General features: G+C 50.1%; 1 protein-coding gene across 1 annotated transcript; it reads right to left on the reverse strand.

Moving 5' to 3' along the window:
- Window positions 1-925: 925 nt before the first annotated feature.
- Window positions 926-20142, reverse strand: EXOSC7 (exosome component 7). The gene is made up of 8 exons (XM_040994336.1): window positions 20046-20142; window positions 15616-15717; window positions 15243-15337; window positions 9163-9325; window positions 7162-7232; window positions 3339-3462; window positions 2260-2415; window positions 926-1164 (listed from the first exon to the last, which is right to left on the reverse strand). The coding sequence occupies exons 1-8, from the start codon at window positions 20100-20102 to the stop codon at window positions 1060-1062; spliced, it is 873 nt and encodes a 290-aa protein (XP_040850270.1). The 5' UTR covers window positions 20103-20142; the 3' UTR covers window positions 926-1059.
- Window positions 20143-20184: the final 42 nt, after the last annotated feature.

Consider the following 20184-nt stretch of genomic DNA (forward strand, 5'->3'; position numbering starts at 1 on the left):
GCCATGCTGGGAAGGGGGTCTGGGCCAGTACCCTGGGAGGGCCACTAGGATTTCAGCTCTTGTGTTCTTTCCGTTACCTAAGGAATTCCTGCCTGCCTAGCCCGTGTCTGGCTGAGATGCAGAGCGAGGACACGAGGGGCTGAGCTCTGGCCTCCCTTCCATCCCTGGCGCTCTGGAAGTTGCAGGCAGGAGCTGCGGCTCCCCTGGAGACAGAAGGGCTTGCTCCAGCTCTCCCCCTGGGGAGGCTGCATTCCAACATGCTGGGAGGAGAACGCAGCCTTAGGGAAGAGTCTTTGGGGCCATTAACGTTGGCCCTGCCTGCTACCCCCAGAAGGCCGGCTGAGTAATCGCATGACAACATCTCTCAGGCAGGCTTCCCAGCGCTGAGAACACTCCGGAATATTATGAAACACTGGGGCGTGATCACAAACCCCAAAACCATTTCTACATCAGAGTGATGAGAAAGGCTGGGTAGGCAGAAGGGACTCCTGAACCTTGGGCCCGGATTTCCTGTGTGACTCTCCTGAGGGCAGGAAGCCAGAGCCAGACCTCCTTGGGATTTGGGGTGACTTGCAGCCCTGGAGCCTCCCCTGTGCACAGCACCTCCCTGGATTATAGGAAAGGCCTCTTGGCTGTTAAGAACTGCCTCCTCTCCTGCCCAAATGACACAAAATGAACTTTGTTTTGTGATTCTTACTTCGGAAGCTCTGCATTGATTGATTTGTTTATTTTGAATAAATCACAACAGCCTCACCCTAAGCGTTTCGGGAACGCACTATCACGGGCCCATCTTTCCGTGTGGGCCTGGCTGTGGTGGGCTCCTGGGCCGAGTCTTTCTCGGGAGCCCATGACCCTGTCCCTGGCGGCAGCTCTCTGAACTGACGGCATCCTGGCTTGGAGTGGAAGAACTCAGCCACAGCACACCTTACCAGAAAAGAGACTTTAATCTTACAGGTACAAACGTTGCCTGCCATTCGTGACAGCGAACACAAATATGTACACGCTCCGGCTCAAGAGGAGGTGGGAGCAGGCAGCACTGCCGAGTGGGTGCCGTGCGAGTCATCCCAGGAATCCGACCTTCTGCCTTTTGGGCCCCAGGCTCTCCTCCTTGTGCAGGATGCTCTGCAGGGAGGCGTGCAGCGCCTTGCCCACACGCTCGCCGGTCTGTAGAGGACAGGAGGGGCGGGAGAAAGCACCGGCCCACGCGTGAGGCGCGTCCACTCACATCACCAGTCTCCCTTTTTGAAGAGCCACACCTGTGCCTGTGGTGCACAGACTCTTCTGCCTTGAGGGACTTTCATTTAATGAAAACAAAACAAACCTGAAACCCCAACACCACCAACATCACAGTTGCATTTTAGGAAATCTTTCCTACTGAAACAACATACACAAAAACAAAACAAAACAAAACTCCCACAAAACCCGAGCCAGACAGCCCAACCCCTGGCAAGCAGGAGGCGGCACCAAGCTTCCTGGCCCATGGGCACATGCTCGGCATTCCTGCTGTCACCATGGTTCAGTGGCAGAGCGCTTGGCCAGGCCACACGGTACTTCTGTGGGAAGGCAGAGGGAGACTGGGGAGGCACCCCTGGCCGCGTGGAGGACAGACTAAGCTGAGGACAGCCTAATGAGAGGATTCTAGGTCACCCGCCCCAGGCCTCTGCACAGCCAAGGTCAAAACCTGGCCAGGTCTTTTGGTGTTAACGTCATGCATGGAGATGCCAGAAATCATTGGCAGCAAGCAAACACATGGGCTGTTGTCCAAAAAAGAGAAAGAAAAAAAACCCCAAAACAACAACAACAAAACCCACTGAAGTCTATTAAAACTCTTAATCTCAGCTCTAGGTTCTAATCCCACGAAGATCAATAGAACAAGCAGTCAAAGCGGCCAGAGCAGCTTGCGGCCCTCGTCCCTGGACAAGCCTCAGACACCTGTGAAGAAGTGGGCAGGCAGCCACCCTCCAGGCCCTGGTTCCAGGAATTCAGTGGTCCCCCTCTTCATCAAATCACAGAAGCTTGCTACGGGGGAGCTGCAGGTGCCCATGTTACCAAAGGCCAGTGTTTCCATTTAGCAACAGGTGAGCCTGGGATCAGGGGACAAGCAATGGAAACTGGCAGGTGCCTTTCCTGGGAGGGCAGGGCCCCCGCTTGTACCCCGTGTGGCCAGGTCAACAGAAATGCAACACACACCAGCTTCCTGCCAAGCTCTGAGCCCAGGAAGGAGACTGCAGGAAGCACTCCCACCAGGCCCAGTCTCACCTCCATCATCTCGAAGATGCTCTCGGGGTCCAGGCTGCCCTTGCCTACTTTCCTCATGCACGTCACGACTCCCTTGCTGGTCACCGACACCAGCAGGCTGGCCAAGGAGCAGGCCTCCTCCTGGAGAGTGGCGTCCACCACATGCCGATAGCCAATCTGCAAAAGTCCAGGCAGCGCAGCACACGTGTGTGTCACGCACAACCCCCCATGGTTCGGGGGTGGGCAGATCCACCCCAAGAGAAGGACTCGCACCCCCACTCAAGGTCGTTTCAGAGGTGCTCCTATGGAAAGTATTTCAAGAGACGCGCAACAGTTCTACAGTGGGCTAACGTACAAATGGGGTAACTGAACTGTGAAGTGGTGATCTGGGGTGCAGAGGGGCAAAGATAATCCAAATCAGAGACCACCAAGGCCTTCCAACACAGGACACCAGGAAGAAATTCACACACAAAGCCATGCATTTCGTGGGTGGCACAGGTGTACCTAGAGGGTTGGTGCTGAGGGAGAAGCTCAAGCAGGAGTCAAGTGCGAATGGGCTTTGGTCCCAATACCCTCCCATCTGAGCGTTTCACCACACTCCAAGTTCATGATGTGGCTTTAATGGAATGAAACTTAAGTCATTCAGGCCTATGTTTATGCGTCCCATGTGAAAGCAGCCAGACCTGGGCCATCTTTGCATATCCTGGAGGCAGCACTCAGCACACAGCAGCATCCGCCCAAATGCCAGGCTGAGCCCGTCTCTGCTCTTTTACTGCAAAAACCACACCTGGCACACAAGACACTCGCATCACAGACATGAATGTTGGGGTCCACAGAGACATCAGTGTCTGCCACTTGTCACTACTCAACCGCCAAAGACCCCAGAGCACTGTCGTCACTGGGACCCCTCCTGTGGGGCTCCCAGGATCCTGCGCCCTATCTGCTCATTACAATGAGCTGATCACGGCAGCCATTTCTAGCACAACCAAATCACTGTGCTAAGAGGACTCCTGTACGGTTCACGAAACTGTTAACTTCTCAATCTATTCAACAGGTTGCGGTTAGAGGAGACCCATAGGCACCTTAAAAAAAGCTCCCACCTTGCACAGGGTGACGATGCAGGGAACATTCTCCACGCTGAGCTGGATACAGTCGTAAGGGTCATCAGACAGTTCAATCTCCTTCGACCCCTCTTCATCTTCTACAACAGAAACTCTTGGTATCCTGGAAACAGAGGCACAACTCTAACTCTCACTTACCAGGAGGAAAAAGAACTTCTTCTGCTTGGGATCCAGAACAGAGACCTGACAAGACAGTTATGTCACCCTTGCACTTCATCACAGCCATTCTGTCATCCCCGTGACAAGCAGAGGTAAGAGCAGCAAGGAAAGGGGCTCTGTGAGAAAATCACAGTGTTAATCACATATTCACATGAGAAGACAATGGGTCTCAATCCTCTCAAAACATTCACAAAGACCCACACCAACAGACTGTGATACATCAATGTGAAAATAAGACAACAAGGCCCACAGAGGAAAACTGAGCATCTTCATGCTCCAGGAAAACATGAAGATTCTGGGAAGGACACGAGAAATGTTTGACATAAAGAGTAAAGTATAGACTCAATTATATTTAGCATTATAAATTTCTGCTTGCCAGGTGACACTTAAAAAGGATAATCCAGAGTGAAGACAATGTTTATAAATATATATCTGGTATATTGAAGAATATATTCCATATTCCTGGGCCCAGTGTGATGGCACAATTGACTAAATCCTCAACTTGCAAGTGCTGAGATCAATCCCAAATGGGCATTGGCTCATGTTCCAGCTGCTCCACTTCCCATCCAGCTCCCTGCTTATGGCCTGGGGAAGCAGTAGAGGATGGCCCAGGGCCTTGGGACTCTACACCTGTGTGGAAGACCTGGAAGAAGCTCCTGGCTCTTGGCTTTTGACTGGCTCATTTGGGGAGTGAACCAGCAGATGAAGAGCTTTCCATCTGTTCTTCTCTCCATAAATCTGATTTGCCTTTCCAATAAATATAAATAAATCTTTTTTAAAAACAGAATATATTCCCTCAAAACATAACAAAAAGTAACTGAACACAGAAATAGGCAAAAAGACCCAACAGGTATATCTTGACAATAGGATGCTGGACTGTCTGCCACTGCCTGTACCAGCAATGTCAGGACACATTTAAATAACAGAATGATGGGCTTCCCATCCAGCTCCCTGCCTGTGGCCTGGGAAAGCAGTCGAGGACGGCCCAAAGCTTTGGGACCCTGCACCCACGTGGGAGACCCGGAAGAGGCTCCTGGCTTTGGATCGGCATAGCATCGGCCGTTGTGCTCACTTGGGGAGTGAATCATCGGATGGAAGATCTTCCTCTCTGTCTCTTCTCTCTGTATATCCGCCTTTCCAATAAAAAAAATAATAATAAAAATAAATCTTAAAAAAAAATAACAGAATGATGGACTTATGACTGCTTATGAAATATTATACTATTGCAATAATATTGGGGAAATAAGTTGGGGAGAGGGAACGGGAAATCCCAGAGCCTATGGAATTATATCATAAAATTTAAAATAGAAGAAAAAATTTTTTTAAAAATTCTGAACTTATGCACCTGTCACAAATATTGATGAGACTCATTTATTTAATAATTTTAAAAGGTGGGGGAGACCCAGTGGGACTTCATAAGAGGTTAGGCAAGTCACCAAGAAACACATGAAAATGTGCTCAGACTAAATATGTCCCAGGGAAATAGAAGTTAAAATTACAAAGTCATTTCAAGACTCACTCAAGAAAAAATAAAACAAAACAAACAACAAAAACCCAAAAAAGGGGGAAAAAAAAAGACCCACTCAAGAGAATGGCTACTGTTAACAAAAACAAACACCCAAAACTAGCCAAGATGTGGAGCAACCTAGAACTCACCCACTGCTAGTGGGAATATCAACTGGCAAACGCACCTGGAAAACTGTCTTGTCTGTTAAAGAAAAACCAAATACAGCCAGATTCTGTGACCCAGAATTTTGATTCTTTCCTAGCAAAAAAATAGATTTAAGTCCATGTTCGTGTCTAGCACAATTTGTGACAGCTAAAAATTGGAAACCACCGGGATGTCCATCACTATAGAATGGACGAACTATGACAGTTACAATTGGAACCTCACACAGATCAAAGGAGCTACGAACACAGACAACAGCACAGAATCATCCAAATGCAGTGCTCAGAGAACGAGGCAGACCCCAGAGACAGCATACTGCGTGCTTCCATTGGTACTAAGTCAAAAGCTCATCTACTGCTTCAGAATGGGAGCTATCTTCTAGAGCAGTGTCTGCAGGGAGGCAGGGGCTCACGGCCCCTCGGAGCTGGTGCTTGGAGCCAGCTTTAACCCATCCACTCCAGTCTGGGGAGGCAGGGAGGCAGAGGAGGGCCACCCAGCCATCATAATGGAAACAGCCTCAGGGCTTTACCAGTTCCTGTAAGGTAAACTCCCAGGAGTCAGTCCTCCCGGCGCCCCCTACACAGGTGATACCCAGTCAGGAGGGCTGCAGTCAACAACATCCATTGGAGCCAAGGAGTCCTGCTAGGGTCGGCCCTGGCTGCAGCCCCCACAGAAACAGCCCCAGGTCTAAGTGCCAAACGATCTCACAAGTCATGTGATCTGTTTTTGGTTGGCATGTTCCACACTAAGCATGGACACACGGGGACGGACACACACACACACACACACAAATTCCTAACCCTTTAGCCATAGCATGGTTGGGCAGAAGGCTTAGGAATACCCTCAGACCCTGCCTGGGTAAAGGGCTGTCCACATTCTAGGGGAAGCCAATTACAATGAAAACTGTGAGACATCTACATTTATCTAGCAATATAAATACAAAATTTCAGAATTACGAAATATTATATCAAACAGAGCTACCAAAAGTACAGCACACAGAGAGCAGCCTGCGAGGGCTGCAGGCGGTGACAGCCTTGCAGAGGCACAACCTCAGGATCTGCTGAGATGCAGATTCCAACCCAGGGCTAGGCCACAGGCCCGTATCCAATTTCTCACCATCACAAAGAAGTTGTGATGCACATCCTGGAAGAAGTATCTTTGCTCACTTCTTTAACTATTTCCTTTGGCAAGACCAGAACATGGGCCTGCTTTCCTGGAGAGCTGTCAGTGACCATAGCACACTGGCTGGCGCATACACTCAATCTCATTTCAAGTGTTGCTAATCCTTATTTCTAAATTCTCAGGATCCCTTGTTACCATAACAGAAACCCTCACGTGTTCAACTACCCGCTCCCCCCCGCCCCACACACGTTTACTCAGAGACACTGTAAAGTGCATGGTGTGCAGAATGCGGAAAGACATTTCATCAGTCAGAAGAAATGTCAGTCTTCAAAAAGACCTTCCAGTGAAGCTTCAGGCCTCATCCCTTCCTCAGCCTCTCTGGGAAGCCAGGTCAGAGCTGCGTCAACGCAGCCTGTTCCCACCCGAATCTCAGCAGCAAGCTGCTACTCTGCTTTTAAAACCCTCATGTGTACAGCCATGAAACAGTGGGCACATACTACGTGCCGGGTGTGTCCTGGGGATGCAGGAGCTACAACATGGGCCAGCCCTGCCCATGGAGCTCACCTACCAGCTGAGAGCCTTGGCATGGTTGGCCTGCAGCTGGTATCTTCTTTTCTGTGCTTTTCTGTAATTCTCTACTGCCTTCCTACACGGTACATGCTCACTAAGGAAAACAGCAATAAACATCTAAGTGCCCACATATGGTTAGGCTTGGGCAATCTCTGCTTGTTTCAGCTGAACGTCAGATAGCGCCATGTTCAAGGCTGAACAGCTCTGTTCTCTGTACTGATAAGCTACAGCAGGGAATTCCTTGGTGTTCTGTGTTCTAAGTGTCTGCTCGGGAAGACTCACCTTGTATTGAAGAGAGCAGCCTTTACAGCAATAGAAATGGCATCAAACAGATTGCCACCGCACTCCAACAGCTACAGGAGACAGGAATTGAGGAGGGAAGAGAAAGCAGGCATCACTCATTGCTGTATGACCCTGGACGAAGGACCCTGATTCCTAAGGAGCACAGCAGTGTGCCTGCTAGCTAAAAACCAGAACATGGGCCTGCTTTCTGTCAGTGACCACAGCACAGTGGCTGGTGCACAAACTCAGTCTCATCTCAGGCACAGCCTTGGGGCGGTGTTCACGCTAGGCCATGCAGCAAAGTCTCAGCTGGCTCGGGCTGCGGTACCACCGACGGCTGGGCATGCTGCACTGCTCCTCTCAGAGGCACTGCAGCCAGCAGGGCCTACACCGATGCAGGAAGGCTTGCCTTTCTTTTGCCCTGGACAGCTCCCAACTCCATCACAAATCTCACTCCGGTCTTGCTAACACACATCTGGCCTCTAGTGGTCAGAAATGGTGGCCAATGATGCTACAGCTGCAGATCAAGTTCATGTCTACTAGTGGAGTCACTTTTTTTTAGATTTATCTTATGATTTTATTGGAAAGGCAGTTTTACAGAGAACAGGCGATACAGAGACAAAGATCTTCTGTCCACTGGTTTACTCCCCAAGTGGTCGCTGTGGCTAGAGCTGAGCCTATTTGAAGCCAGGAGTTTCTTCTGCATCTCCCTTGTAGGTGTAGTGTCCCAAGGAATTGGGCTGTCCTCTGCTGCTTTCCCAGGCCACCAGCAGAGAACTGGAAAGTGAAACCTATATGGGATCCCACTGGATGCAAGGCAAGGATTCAGCCACTAGGCCACCGCGCTGGGCCCACTGGAGCTACTTCTTGCATGTGATTGTTGAGAAGCACCTGCAGGTTCTACACCAATCATAGTGAAGACTAACGTCTCGCCCACAAGCCCTTGCCCGTGGGCAAAGATGCCAACCGCAACTCTGCACAGGCAGGGAAGGCCTGGGCAAGTCAGGGACTTTTTCTTCATTTATCAAAGAGAACCATAACAGTGTCCAAAAAATATGTAAGATCTGAATGGAAACGCCTCTAAAAGCTCCTCAGCACTCCACAGACTGTAACTGTTGGGGTCCATGCAGTAAATGTGGGAGACATGAGTGTGAAACCACCTGAATGCAGCTCCACCTTCTTTTGCATGGATACGGGACCGTCCTGCGGAAGAATTTTAATCCATCCAGGCACTGTTTGCTACTGTGAGGCTGGTCTTTCACTCAATGTGAACTCAGAGGTTATCTTGCAAAAGGGCCTTCTATTATTCCTACTGTCTTGGCTGTCCCCATTGACCTTATGCTAATCAAGGGACCTATATTTAGGCTTTCATTCTTTCCTCATTCTTTAGATTCCCCTTTTCTTTGTGATACAAGATTGAGTTGTAGGGTAAGAATTGTAGCAGGAACTTCTATTGTTTCTGGGTAAAACTAATGGCAGAATTATCCTTAGAAATTCCCAACTTGACCATGACGTAAGAAGTCTGAGCCAGAGTTTCACTGATTTTGTATAAATAAAGCGGACAGCTTTCCCACGTTGTCCACTATGATCATGAAATCCTAGTGGTCCGCCTTTCTTTCCTCTTTGCGCCTCATCCACGCACCCTTCGTGAATTCTGAACTCAACTGGAGCAGGACTCCAGCATGTAACCACATCTAAACTTTCCCAACAACTCGGACACCATCCAGAGAGCAGCTCTGCTGTTTCCCTAACAACTTCCGTGGATAATTTTAGGGGCTTCATGTTATGAATCTAATTTTATTATAGACTAGCATTATATGCATGTTCTTCACATACATGCTGCAGTAATGAAAGATTGTAGGAGACTGTGTCTCCTTATTTCTCATTCTGCCTGGATGTCAGAAGCAACCACGCTGAATGAGGGGAGAAGCAGCGGGCAGAGAGCAGCCCGCCACCTCAACCCACACCAAGCAGAGCAACGCGGGCGCTCTGTGCACTCACCAGCACATCCACATAGAGGATCCAGCAGTGCTCCCGAGGACTAATGCACAGCGACTTCAGGTCCAGGCTGCCCTGGTTAAATATCCGGTACAGGGTGTTGGCGATCTCGGTGCCAAGGTCATCACCTCCTCGACCTTCAAACTCCGGAGTGGCATTGGCTGAGCTACATGGAACAGCACAAGAAAAGCTGGATGAGCCTTTGCAAATTAAGAGGGATCCAGACCAGGCTTTGTTCTCCGTTCCAGGTGCAACACTGACAAGAAAAGGGAGGCACTTGCCTGGCTGCTGGGCCAACTAGCACCATGCCCTGGGTTGAGCAGGTGACGGAACTTCCCAGGACTTCTCACAGAGACCACATGCAGCCAAAGAGAAACAGGGGCAATGGTTCTGCAGACCTCGGCTGGCAATAATTAACTCTTATCTTCAGAGCACTATAAATACTCCTCTCAAGTAGGCCGAGGAAGCTGCGGAGCTGAACAGTACACACTTGTGCCCGTGCAGGGGCTGCCTGATATATACCCCATCTGTTTCAAGGCTGATTCCCAACACAAAAATCACAATATAAGTTCCCTAACTTTTCTGGAACGACTTAGAATGTCAGGGTTATAGCAAGCACTTTTTACATCATCACTATACAAAAAAAAGAAAAATGAATGCAAGACAGACTGTTGGCTGATTAAATACCAATCGCACAATGTGGCGCTTTAGCCTCTCCTCCTCTTGCCCCAGTGCCCAGGGCCCGGGCAGATACAGATCCAAAGCCAGCAAGGACGGGGGGATTTCACGATAGAAGCAGCAGGGTGGGGACAGGGGTGAACATAGCAGACCTCAGCTCCCAAGGTCAGGCCACAGGGAGGTAGTGGGACTCCAGCAAAGCAAAACCCGTGTGAAGGTCCAAGGTTTTGCCCACCCCACTAACACAGCCACTTAATCACACTCGCACTGGTGTTGCGGATGAACTCGCAGCCATGAGATGACATCACTGTGGAACTCTACTTAACGTGAAGAATCTTCCCCTCACATAGTCAGATAGCAGAAGCCAAATTTAAAGTCCCCATAGATCATTGTTGCATGTCAACCTCACGGGGGCCTCCCTGGACTCAGGCATCAGGCCACGAAAAGCAGCTCATTTGTGGTGAAATAATCAAATCACCAGGGATCAAGTTTTCATTCCACTCAGCCAACAAAACTCAACTTGTGTCTAATCTGAGTGTTAAGCAATCAATATTAAGTGCCATGTTTAAAGTGCTCAAAAAACACACCCATCCGAAGATGTCTGCATAGACAAATCCAGTCCAAGATACCAAGGCTTGGAACGTCCCTTTTCCTGATTACAGTGGGGACATTTGCCTGGGTGTGACTAATGACTTCAGGATTAATGCATGGATCAGCCCTAGGGCACGGTTCACAGAACCTCCCTGGTCTCACTGTCTACATCTATCTACAAAACTGGGTCCCACTGTTTTGTTTTGCTTTGTTTTGTTTCCCGACACTGGGCTAAACTGCTTTTTATTTATTTGGCAGAGAAGCAGAGATGTCACTGTCTGCTGACTCACTCCCCAAGCTGAGGACTTCTGATGGAGCTGGCAGAAATGTGGGTCCAGTGGGGGCCTTGGAGACCTCGCCCAGGGAACTCTGCAGACCCCAGCCAGTGGCCATAGTCTACAAGGGTGGGGGGAGTGCTGGTGAATGCGGCCAACTTCAACACCAAAAATCTTCCAGGCTGGGGATCTGATCTGCAGGATGACATTGTAAGACTCTAGACAGTTCCATTAGGTCATTTTGCATGGAGGGAAGCACAATACTACTGTTACTGCAAAACAGCATGACTCTAAACCCATTGATGTACTCACTCAGTTCTCACCACAATCCAGAAGCAATTAATCTTGCTCTGGAAATTAGGAAGCTGAGTCACAAGGTCAAACCAATGTCGGGGAGCTAACCCTTATCTGCTAGGTGTCCCTGTGCCTCCTCAGTGTTAACGCCACACACTTGGCCTGCACTCTGACATCAGTCAGATGAACTCTTCCTTGGGTTTACCTTGTGCCTCAAATGTTCTGGTCTCTGAACCTGCTATTAGATCCCAGATGAGTTCAAGAATACAGGGCCAGGCAGCACTAAGGAAAAAGCTTCTCTGTCAAGCACAGAGCCAGCCAGCTAGGAAATTCTTCCAGCCCTGCTCACAGGTAGGGAAGAATATACCTGGGTGTTTTGGCATACAATCATGTGGCTCCTGCATTTATTGCTACCAGAACCAATGAGACCCTGCAGAAAGCACAGCCCAGAGCCTCTTCCCAGAACTGTGGGAACGCATTTCCAAAGCAACTAAGACAACTAAGACAACCCTGAGAATGCTGCCCCTCCCCATCCTCGCCCCTCCTGACACATCACCTCCACCCACTCCTCCTGCATGGCACCATTTCTGCTTTAAATGGGGTTGGCTGAGATTAAGGCCATGACAACCTGGAAAGGAACCTCGGACACTAGGTTCATTGTTGCTTCGCCTGCAAGCCTCAAGTCAAGTGAGGCCAGGAGCTGGGCTGGAAAAGTGGGTTAGCAGGCACTCGGAGCAGGTGACGGTCCTCGATCCTCGAGGCAGGTCCCATAGCTGATCCCCCTGGCTACACACCTACTGTTTCTGAAATCACAGGTGCTTCCCTACTGGTGACTATGAGAACACTGGCACGCTCTGAGCTCTTCACGGAGAACTTCACTTGGAGCTTCGGGGGAAAATGACTTCATGAACCTAGGAGTCCTAACTCACCAACAACCACCTCAAACAGCTTCTACAGGCTCCCCTCTGCCTTGCCCTCAGTCCAGAGCCCCTTACTCAAGAACAGCGGCCCTTCCAGGCCAGTGCCATGACAGCCGGCTAAACCTCCACCTGCGATACTGGCATCCCATATGGGTGCCGGTTTATATGCTGCTGCTCCACTTCTCACCCAGCTCTCTGCTGATGGCCTGGAAAAGCAATGGAGGACTGCCCAAGGCCTTAGGTTCCTGTAATTTTATGGGAGACCCAAAGAGAGCTCCTGGCTTCAGACTAACCCAAGTTTAGTCATTGTGGCCATTTGGGGAGTGAACCAGTGGACAGAAGATCTCTCTCTCTCTGTCTCCTTCTCTCTGTAACTCTGTTTTCCAATAAGAATGAATAAATCCTAAAAGAAAGAAAGAAAGGAAAAAAAAAAGACAACCAGAACAGTGCCTTTTCAACCAGCACCAAGCAGGTGTAATGGCACACCTATAGTCAGGGCTCCAAAAGATTCTGTTTCAATGTTAATGAAGACAAGTCATTATTTAGAAAACAGGTAGATCCCAAGGGGAAGGGACAAGTCCAGGCACACCAACACATCTATGAGTGAAATACCTTCTCTAATTTTTTCTCCAAGGTGGAGAGTAAATGATGGTAAGAGTACTTGGTGGCCTGCCACCTAGTGGTAGGCAGAAGGTGGCCTCAAGTCACTGAATTCTTTGGGGGCGAAGTTTGGTTTCAACCTTTTCATGTTAAAGAGTTCATGCTGGGGATACAACCAGCAAGCCAAAACCATGTAATGGGGAAGCTTCCAATTTAGGCAGATCTGAGCACGGCCTGGGGACAGGACACCCAGGGACCTTTCCGAAGGGCCAAGAGCTAAGTTTTCATCAATTCTCTGAAATGGGGTAAACTGTGTGTGTTGTGGGGTGGGACGGGAGGGGAAGAGCAGCCTTGTCTCTTGATATCAAGTGGGCAAGACCAAGGTGAGCTGGCAGAAAAGCAATTAGCTTTCCGGAAATCTCTCCATCACTGGGAATTGATGTCATTAGCACATGGAAGCTGCTGCTAAGGATGTCAATCCCTTGCCTCCCGTGGGTTAGGTGACTGCACCTGAGCCCCTGGATAAACGAGTGCCTGGTGCTCCAGAGCAGAGGCTGGGCCCCAGGTACCAGGGTGCAGGTGTGAGTCGTAGAGGGGCACGGTTTCTATGTGCCTATCCACAGGTGCCCAGATGCCACTCCTAGTCACTGGGCCAGGATGAAAGGCTTTGCTGGCTTATAGGGAATTAAAAAATGCATACATCACTCTTGAAAGACTCAAGTGAAAACCCCAAAGCAGGAGCAGTCGGCCATGCTTGGTACCTGCCCATCTCTACCATCCACCTGCCCAGCTGACCACAAGAGACAGATGGAAGGAAACAGCTGGGGTCCTTCCAAGACTCAGAGTAGAGGTCAAGAGCCAGCAGGCACGCTCAGGCAGCAAAGCGAGATGGCAGTGAGGACAGCTCCAAGGCTCCTCCCCTGCTGGAGTCAGTCTCCCATTGCCAAGAAGGGGACATGAGAGTATGGAGAGGCATCCCTGTGCCCAGCGGTGCCCCTCCTTTGGTGGCACTGAACTGTCTTTGGTCTGTCCAAGACAAATATGGGGCGGGGGAGAAGATAGTGGTAGGGAGGAAAAGGAAGGCAAGCCACAGTTCCTTTCTGCTCCAAGGGGACTGCCTTCTGCTCCAAGTCAGGCAAAGCCAGGAGAGGCTCTCTGCTTATCCCAGGAGCATCCACAGTAACTCAGAGAGGAGGGCAGTCACTACCAATTCAGACTGTGACAACAGCCAGGAAGAACCAGGAGAAAAGGCAGGTGGAGACTCGGGGAGAACAGGCAATGCAGGGGCAGGAATGGCAGGCATGGGCCAGGAGGCTAATTGGTCAGGAAGGTGGATGTGGACAGTTCTTGATGTCCAGGCACAGTGTCCTCCAGAGCTGGCCTCTGTAGGCTGCATGAGAGGGGACAAACCTGGATTAGCAACTGCAGCAAGGGGCAGACATGATGGCCAGGAGCTGTCGGCTTCAGAAGGGCCTGATGGTGGGGCTGGCCCATGGCTGGCATCTAACTTGGCTTTCAGAGTGTTCGCTGTTGACAGGAAACTAATGGGGCAATTTACTGTGCCTTGGTTATGCAAATCATATGGGCTATGCTGAATACCTGCTCTTCCAGGATTAGGAATTTCGCCACGTGTTAAGTAGAGGGTGTCTATGTGACCAGACCCCAGCAAAAGCCCAGCAATTGTCACAAGTCAAGCTGGTGTACGTGTCCTTTAAAAAAAGTCATAGGAAAATCATATTAACAGATTTTGAGGGGCTGGTATTGTGGAGTAACGGATTAGCCACTGCCTGCAACGCTGGCATCCCATAAGGGTGCTTGTTTAGCTGCTCCACTTCCCATCCAGCTCCCTGTTAATGCTGAGAAAGCAGTGGAATATAAGTCAAAGCCTTTGGATCCCTACAACCATGTGGGAGACCTGGAAGAAGCTCCTGTCTTCGGACTGGCGCAGCTCTGGCTGTCACAGGCATTTGGGGAAGAAAGAGCAAATGGAAGATCTCTGTCTCTCCCTCCTGGTAACTCTGCCTTTCTTGGGAGGTCAGTCTCCAAACACGAAGGTGGTCCTGGGGATGCCCTGCAGCATCACCCTGCGCACTGGCAATAAGCAGGAGCCAACAGAGGTCCTTACCTGCTTCAGGAGGCCTGCTGTCAGCACCTGCTTCTAGAAACAAGGGTACAGACAGAAGATGGGATCAGGCCAGCAATCCAAACACAGCCCCTACCCCTAGAGGGGGAGATAACAATGGAGAGAGAAAGAACTTTTAAAAAACGTATTTATTTACTTAAGAGGCAAAACAAGAGTGAAAAAGAGAACACACTAATGCACCAGCTACTTCATTCCTCAAATGCCTCCATCAGCCAGTGCGCAGCCAAGGCTGAAGCTGGGAGCCAGGTCTCCCATGTGAGTGGAAACCACCTTGAGCCATCACCACCATCTCCCAGAGTTCCCATTAGTGGGAAGCTGGTGTCAGGAGCTGAGGCCAGGAGTTGAAACTACTAGACAGAGATCCAGAGAGGGCTGGATGATAAAGACAAGGGCAGGTCTGGAGCCAAGACCTCCTGTACCTGGAGCCTAAGAGGAGGTGCGGTGAGTCAACACCTGGCAGGCAACGACCGAACGACAAGTAACACAAACTAAGAGCATGTTCACCGGGAATCTACGGGTTCACATTCTGAGTCTGCACCTGTCAAACCATTTCCCAAAAAAAGCACCTGCAATAGCACTCACCAGTCAACAAAGAACTCCAGGTAGCCTTCATTTGGTTTCTCCAGCTTCGGCGTCCCCATCTCCGCTTTCACTCCCACCAAGATGTCTGTGTGACCCTGCAGGCACGTACAAGAAGGGTCCTCACTCCAGGTAGGCAGCTAGGCACCCAATCACCACCACCTGCCCCATCTGGACAAGTACCCCTTGGAGCAGTGCTGGGACTTGGTAGGTGACTTCCAAGGAGGTGTTGGGACCTTCTGTTCTGGATAGGACCCCTCTTCCCCCCTGAGCTGGGCTTGGGTTTTGGGTTCCCCCAAGGGAAAGTTGTGTTCCACAAGCCACAGTGGGTGTGCACTGGCTTCGCCTGGGCAGGCACTGTGGTCCCAGCACTCACCAGCTTGACCCTGGCAGACCCGCTGGTGTTGGACACCACGTCTGTTTCCACTTGGACGCATCGGTAGTCCTCACAGCCACGGCCATCCACGCGGAGGTCTTCCTGAGGACAACAAGCACAACCTCCAGGCTGCAATGTCAAGCTGACCTTGCCCTGCCCACTTCTCTCTTCCTTTCCAGAAAGAGACAGTATAGCTTCTCCTTTTTTCTTAGCAGGACATCCAGAGCTCTGACCTAACATTACTGTAAGGGAAATGAAGTCATGGAGATGTTAAGAGATTCACCCAAAGCCTTACAGCTGGTGCGTCAGACCCCAAAGCATAAATCACCACTCAGAATATGCACCCAAAACCAAGCAACACCCATACAGGAGAAAAGCCACCCCTCTCCAAATCTGCAGTGCTGAAAATCATGCAGAGTTGGGTTGTCAGAAGTACAGGGCAGCAAAGCCTCGACCACAGCCCTCTGACCTAAATGCAACCAGACCCCCGGGGTCAGAACTTCCCACTGTCTTTGCGCCACAGCCACAGAGCTGTGCAATAGGTGCCAGGGACCACAGGACCTGCAGAGCTACAAAGTTTGGCTATTAAGCCTCTTAGGGGAAAAGCCAGATGACTCTTACTGTAGAAGATGACCTTTAGGGGCTCTGTGTGCTGCTGTCCTTTCTGCCCTCTTGTCTGTCTCTTCAACTGCAATACTTGGACGGTAACACGACGCACGCTGCAGGCCATACTGCACCTCAGCATCATTCGTGTTGTCACTCTAAGCATTCCAGTCTGGGCCATGGGGCAGCTCCCTGGGGGTTGTGCTTGGGCCCTTCCAACACAACTCTGCCTTTTCTTTTTTGAGTTTATTGACTAACAAGACACCTCAGTCTCTGGTATACCCTCTGCAAGAAGCTTTGGTTCCTTTCATCAATAACGAGAATCCGGGGGTTGCACCACTTCTAGACCTCAGCCCACAGAGCTGGAGAACACGGGCATGGTTACCAGCTCATACACACATAGCCACATCACTCTATCTACTCCTCTGCTCATATCCACTTTCCTTTTCTACTCTGTAACTTCTTTCTTAGGGAGAAAGTTGCCTCTCGTTATCTACAAAGTATCTTCACATTTGTTGAACCTTAGTAGATACACAGTTACTGCTAATCCACACCTAGGGAAGAAACAAATTTACTAACACTATAGTATTTGCACAGAGTTCTTATCACCTACAACTTCATTGTGCCCAACTAGAATTTGGTTTCCAGTACTTTTAGTTCTTCTTTCTCATGCGCTGAATTCAGCATGGTCACAGGATTCATGTGTAACAGGCTCGTGTGCAACTTTGTTTTCAATTTTCCTTTACCACAGCCAGCAAAGTGCCTTGGTAGGCTGATCCTTTGCCTGCAGTTCTGGCATCCCATAAGAATGCTGATTCTAGTCTGGGCTGCTCCACTTCCCAATCCACTTCCCTGTTAATGGCCTGGGAAAACAGCAGATAATGAGTCAAATCCTTGGTTCACTGAACCCACATGGGAGACCAGGAAGAAGCTCCTGGCTTCCAGCTGGCAGCGGGGACCTTTGGTGAAGTGAATCAGTAGATAGAAGATATCTTTCTCCCTCTCTCTCTCTCTCTCTCTCTCTCAATTTTTTGTTCTCTCTCTATAACCCTTCCAAATTAAAATAAATCATAAACAAATAAGAGATTACTATAGTTCTGACGCAAAGCTGTAAAAAAAAAAAAAAAAAAAAGTTGTACTCAGAAATCTCACTCTACCTGTCCTGTGCTGGTCTGGTTCAGGCTCATTTCTACCCTTCGTTTCTTCTATTTTCTTTGCACAACTGAGTAAACATACTTTGTATGTTTCTATCATTATTTTTTTCTTAAGATTTATTTATTCTTATTGGAAAGTCAGATACACAGAGAGGAGAAGAGACAGATCTATCTGCTGATTCACTCCCTAAGTGGCCTCAAGGGCCGGAGCTGCACCAATTCAAAGCCAGGAGCTAGGAGCCTCCTCTTCGTCTTCCATGCAGGTGCAAAGTCCCAAGGCTTTGCACTGTCACTGACTACTTTCCCAGGCCACAAACAGGAAGCTGGATAGGAAATGGGGCTGCCAGGATACTAACTAGTGCCCATATGGGATCCCAGTGTGTGCACACCGGGTCCTGTTATTATTATTATATTTATTTACTTATTTGAAAGTCAGAGTTATTGGGGGAGACACACACACACAAAGAACTCTTCCAGCTACTAAGTCACTCCCCAGATGGTTGAGTCGGGGCTTCCTGCAGATTTCCCACATGGGTGGTGAGGCCCAACCATTTGGGCCAGCTTCTTTGTTTTCCCCGACCATTAACAGAAAGCAAGATCAAAAGTGGAGCAGCTGGAACACAAACTGGCACCTATGTGGGATGCTAGCATTGCAGGCGGCAGCTTAACCTGATATGCCAACAGCATCAGCCCTCCCTTTCTTTTACAAAGATTGGCACACTACTAATCCTCTTTTACACTTCGCTTTTAAACAAATGTCCCAGGGGCAGGTACTCGGCCGTGCACCTGCCATGTCCACCTCCTGTGACGGAGCGCCAGCACTGGGCACGATTTCCCACTCTGGCTTGTGCAGACGGGAAGGTAGTGGTGATGGCTCAAGTGACAGGCTTCCTGCCACTCAACAGGAGACTCTCATCCTGTTCCTAGTTGCAAGCTTCTTCTGAGCCAGCTGTGGCCACTGTGAGCACGTGAGGAGCGAACCAGCCAATGGGAGCTCACACTATTTCTTAAATAAATAAAAACTGAAAAACAAACTTGCAGGACATCGCCTCACATCCCATCACATGAGAGCTTCCTCATTCCAGATAACTTTTTGAAAGCTATTTTCTTTCTTCATGAAAAGAATCTTTAGTTTTGTAAGTTATTCAAAGCAGCCGACGCACAGTCAAATTCTAACATCCTAGGGAGTAACACTTTCACCTGCACCACGGGTGCCCATGCTGGCTGCTCCACTCCCTGCACATGCAGTTGTGAAAGCAGAAGAGGCCAGAGCAGCAGGGCCTCTGCCTCCCCGTGGAGACCTGGATAAGGCTCCTGGTGCCTGGCTTTGGCCTGACCCAGCTCCAGTAGTTGTGACCTTCTGGGGAGTGAGCCAGAGGACAGAGGATTAATCTTCCACTGTCAATCTCCTCTCTATAATTGAGTTTCACAAGAAATCAATGTTTTAAAAAAATTTTTTTCTAAGATTCACAGTCTGTCCTAAAAGCGATCTTCTCCAACACGGGCAGCACAGACCTCCTCCTAAGGCTGCCTGTGTCGAAGGCCGGGTACTTGACAACTTCTTAATTGCAAATCACCCTCGTTCTGCCCCCAGGTGGAGGTGCCCTCATTTCAACAGGGACATCTGGCTGTCACTCAGGTGAAACTGTTGCTTGCAAAAGCAAGCTGGCTGGATTCAGTCTGACTCCAGATAGTTAACAGAAACAGGAGGCCAGGAGGCCACGGCACCTTGGCGGGATGGGAGCAGATGGCTGATTCAGGTGCTAAGGAGACTCCGGATAGCATGCCCAACTCTGCAAAGCCAGGCACACCCAGCTCTCCTGTCATCTATCCCTTGGAACCACTTTCAGAGACGGAATGTAAGAGAAAACTGGCAAACTGACAGAATCAATAGTTCATGGCTGTGGCCAGAAAAAAATAAAAAAAGTTTTTGATTTAGAGACCAAATATCCTTTAATGGCTCCCCAAGGAGTATCCTTGGCAGATTAAAATCACCATTACAAAGTGGAGGCAAAGAAACAACAGAGGGGAAGGCAACCCTAATTACTTTTCTCAAATAGTTTTACCCACTCGGGCACCCCCAGTATTGCTGATCCTGACTGATACAGCGCTCTCAGGACCGTGAACACCGCCTTCCAGATGCAGGCTCACCTGTCTACAAGGAGCACAGGAACCAGTGGCAGGGCTCCAAGTGTGAACAGCTCTCAGCTGTGGAGCTATAACGTGTGATGGAGCGGCTGGAAGGCTCCATCCTAGCCCCGGACGCTTCAGCTAGCGCACGCATGGGGAGAAGCTGCGACCAGAACTCCGCCAGAGTAGGCTGAGGTTGGGGAGGCCGGGGGACACAGGTATGGGGGGGCAGTTAGCTCCGGGGGTGGAGGAGGCCCTCCCAGTCACCGGCTGAGGAAAAGCAAAGCCAGAAGCCTCCCACACCCCCAAACCCATTCCTCCACGTCCTACAACACTGGGGCTCGGTCCAGTCCAAGGTGCCAAGGCCGAGTTAGCAGATGACCCTCAGGCCTGGCTAGCACCCCTCTCTCGCATCAGCTCGGGAAGATGCGAAAGACGCTAACTACACCTCTAATGGGACGCTCGGCCCGATCAACGCCCGCCCGGCGGTTCCGACCTGCCGCAAAGGGAGAACCCAGCAGCCGACGCCGCTGCGGTGCCTACCTGCACGCCGTGCACGATGTACACCTTTTCCGCCTCGCTCAGCGCAACGGACGCCATGCTGTCGAGCCGCCCGCGCACCTACGTCATCCGCCCGCGTCGCAAATTCACCCCCCCCGCCGCTTGCGCGCGTCATCAGCCT

The sequence above is a fragment of the Ochotona curzoniae genome, unplaced genomic scaffold (assembly GCF_017591425.1).
Source record: "Ochotona curzoniae isolate NIBS_2020 unplaced genomic scaffold, NIBS_Ocur_1.0 contig_908, whole genome shotgun sequence".
Classification (NCBI taxonomy): Eukaryota; Metazoa; Chordata; class Mammalia; order Lagomorpha; family Ochotonidae; genus Ochotona; species Ochotona curzoniae.

Coding starts and splice junctions, on each gene's coding strand:
- EXOSC7 (XM_040994336.1), bottom strand. CDS start 20,102: ATGGCGTCCGTTGCGCTGAGCGAGGCGGAAAAGGTGTACATCGTGCAC. Junction 15,718..20,045: donor ACATCGTGCACGGCGTGCAG/GTAGGCACCGCA, acceptor TGTTGTCCTCAG/GAAGACCTCCGCGTGGATGG. Junction 7,233..9,162: donor TCCTCTATGTGGATGTGCTG/GTGAGTGCACAG, acceptor TGTCTCCTGTAG/CTGTTGGAGTGCGGTGGCAA.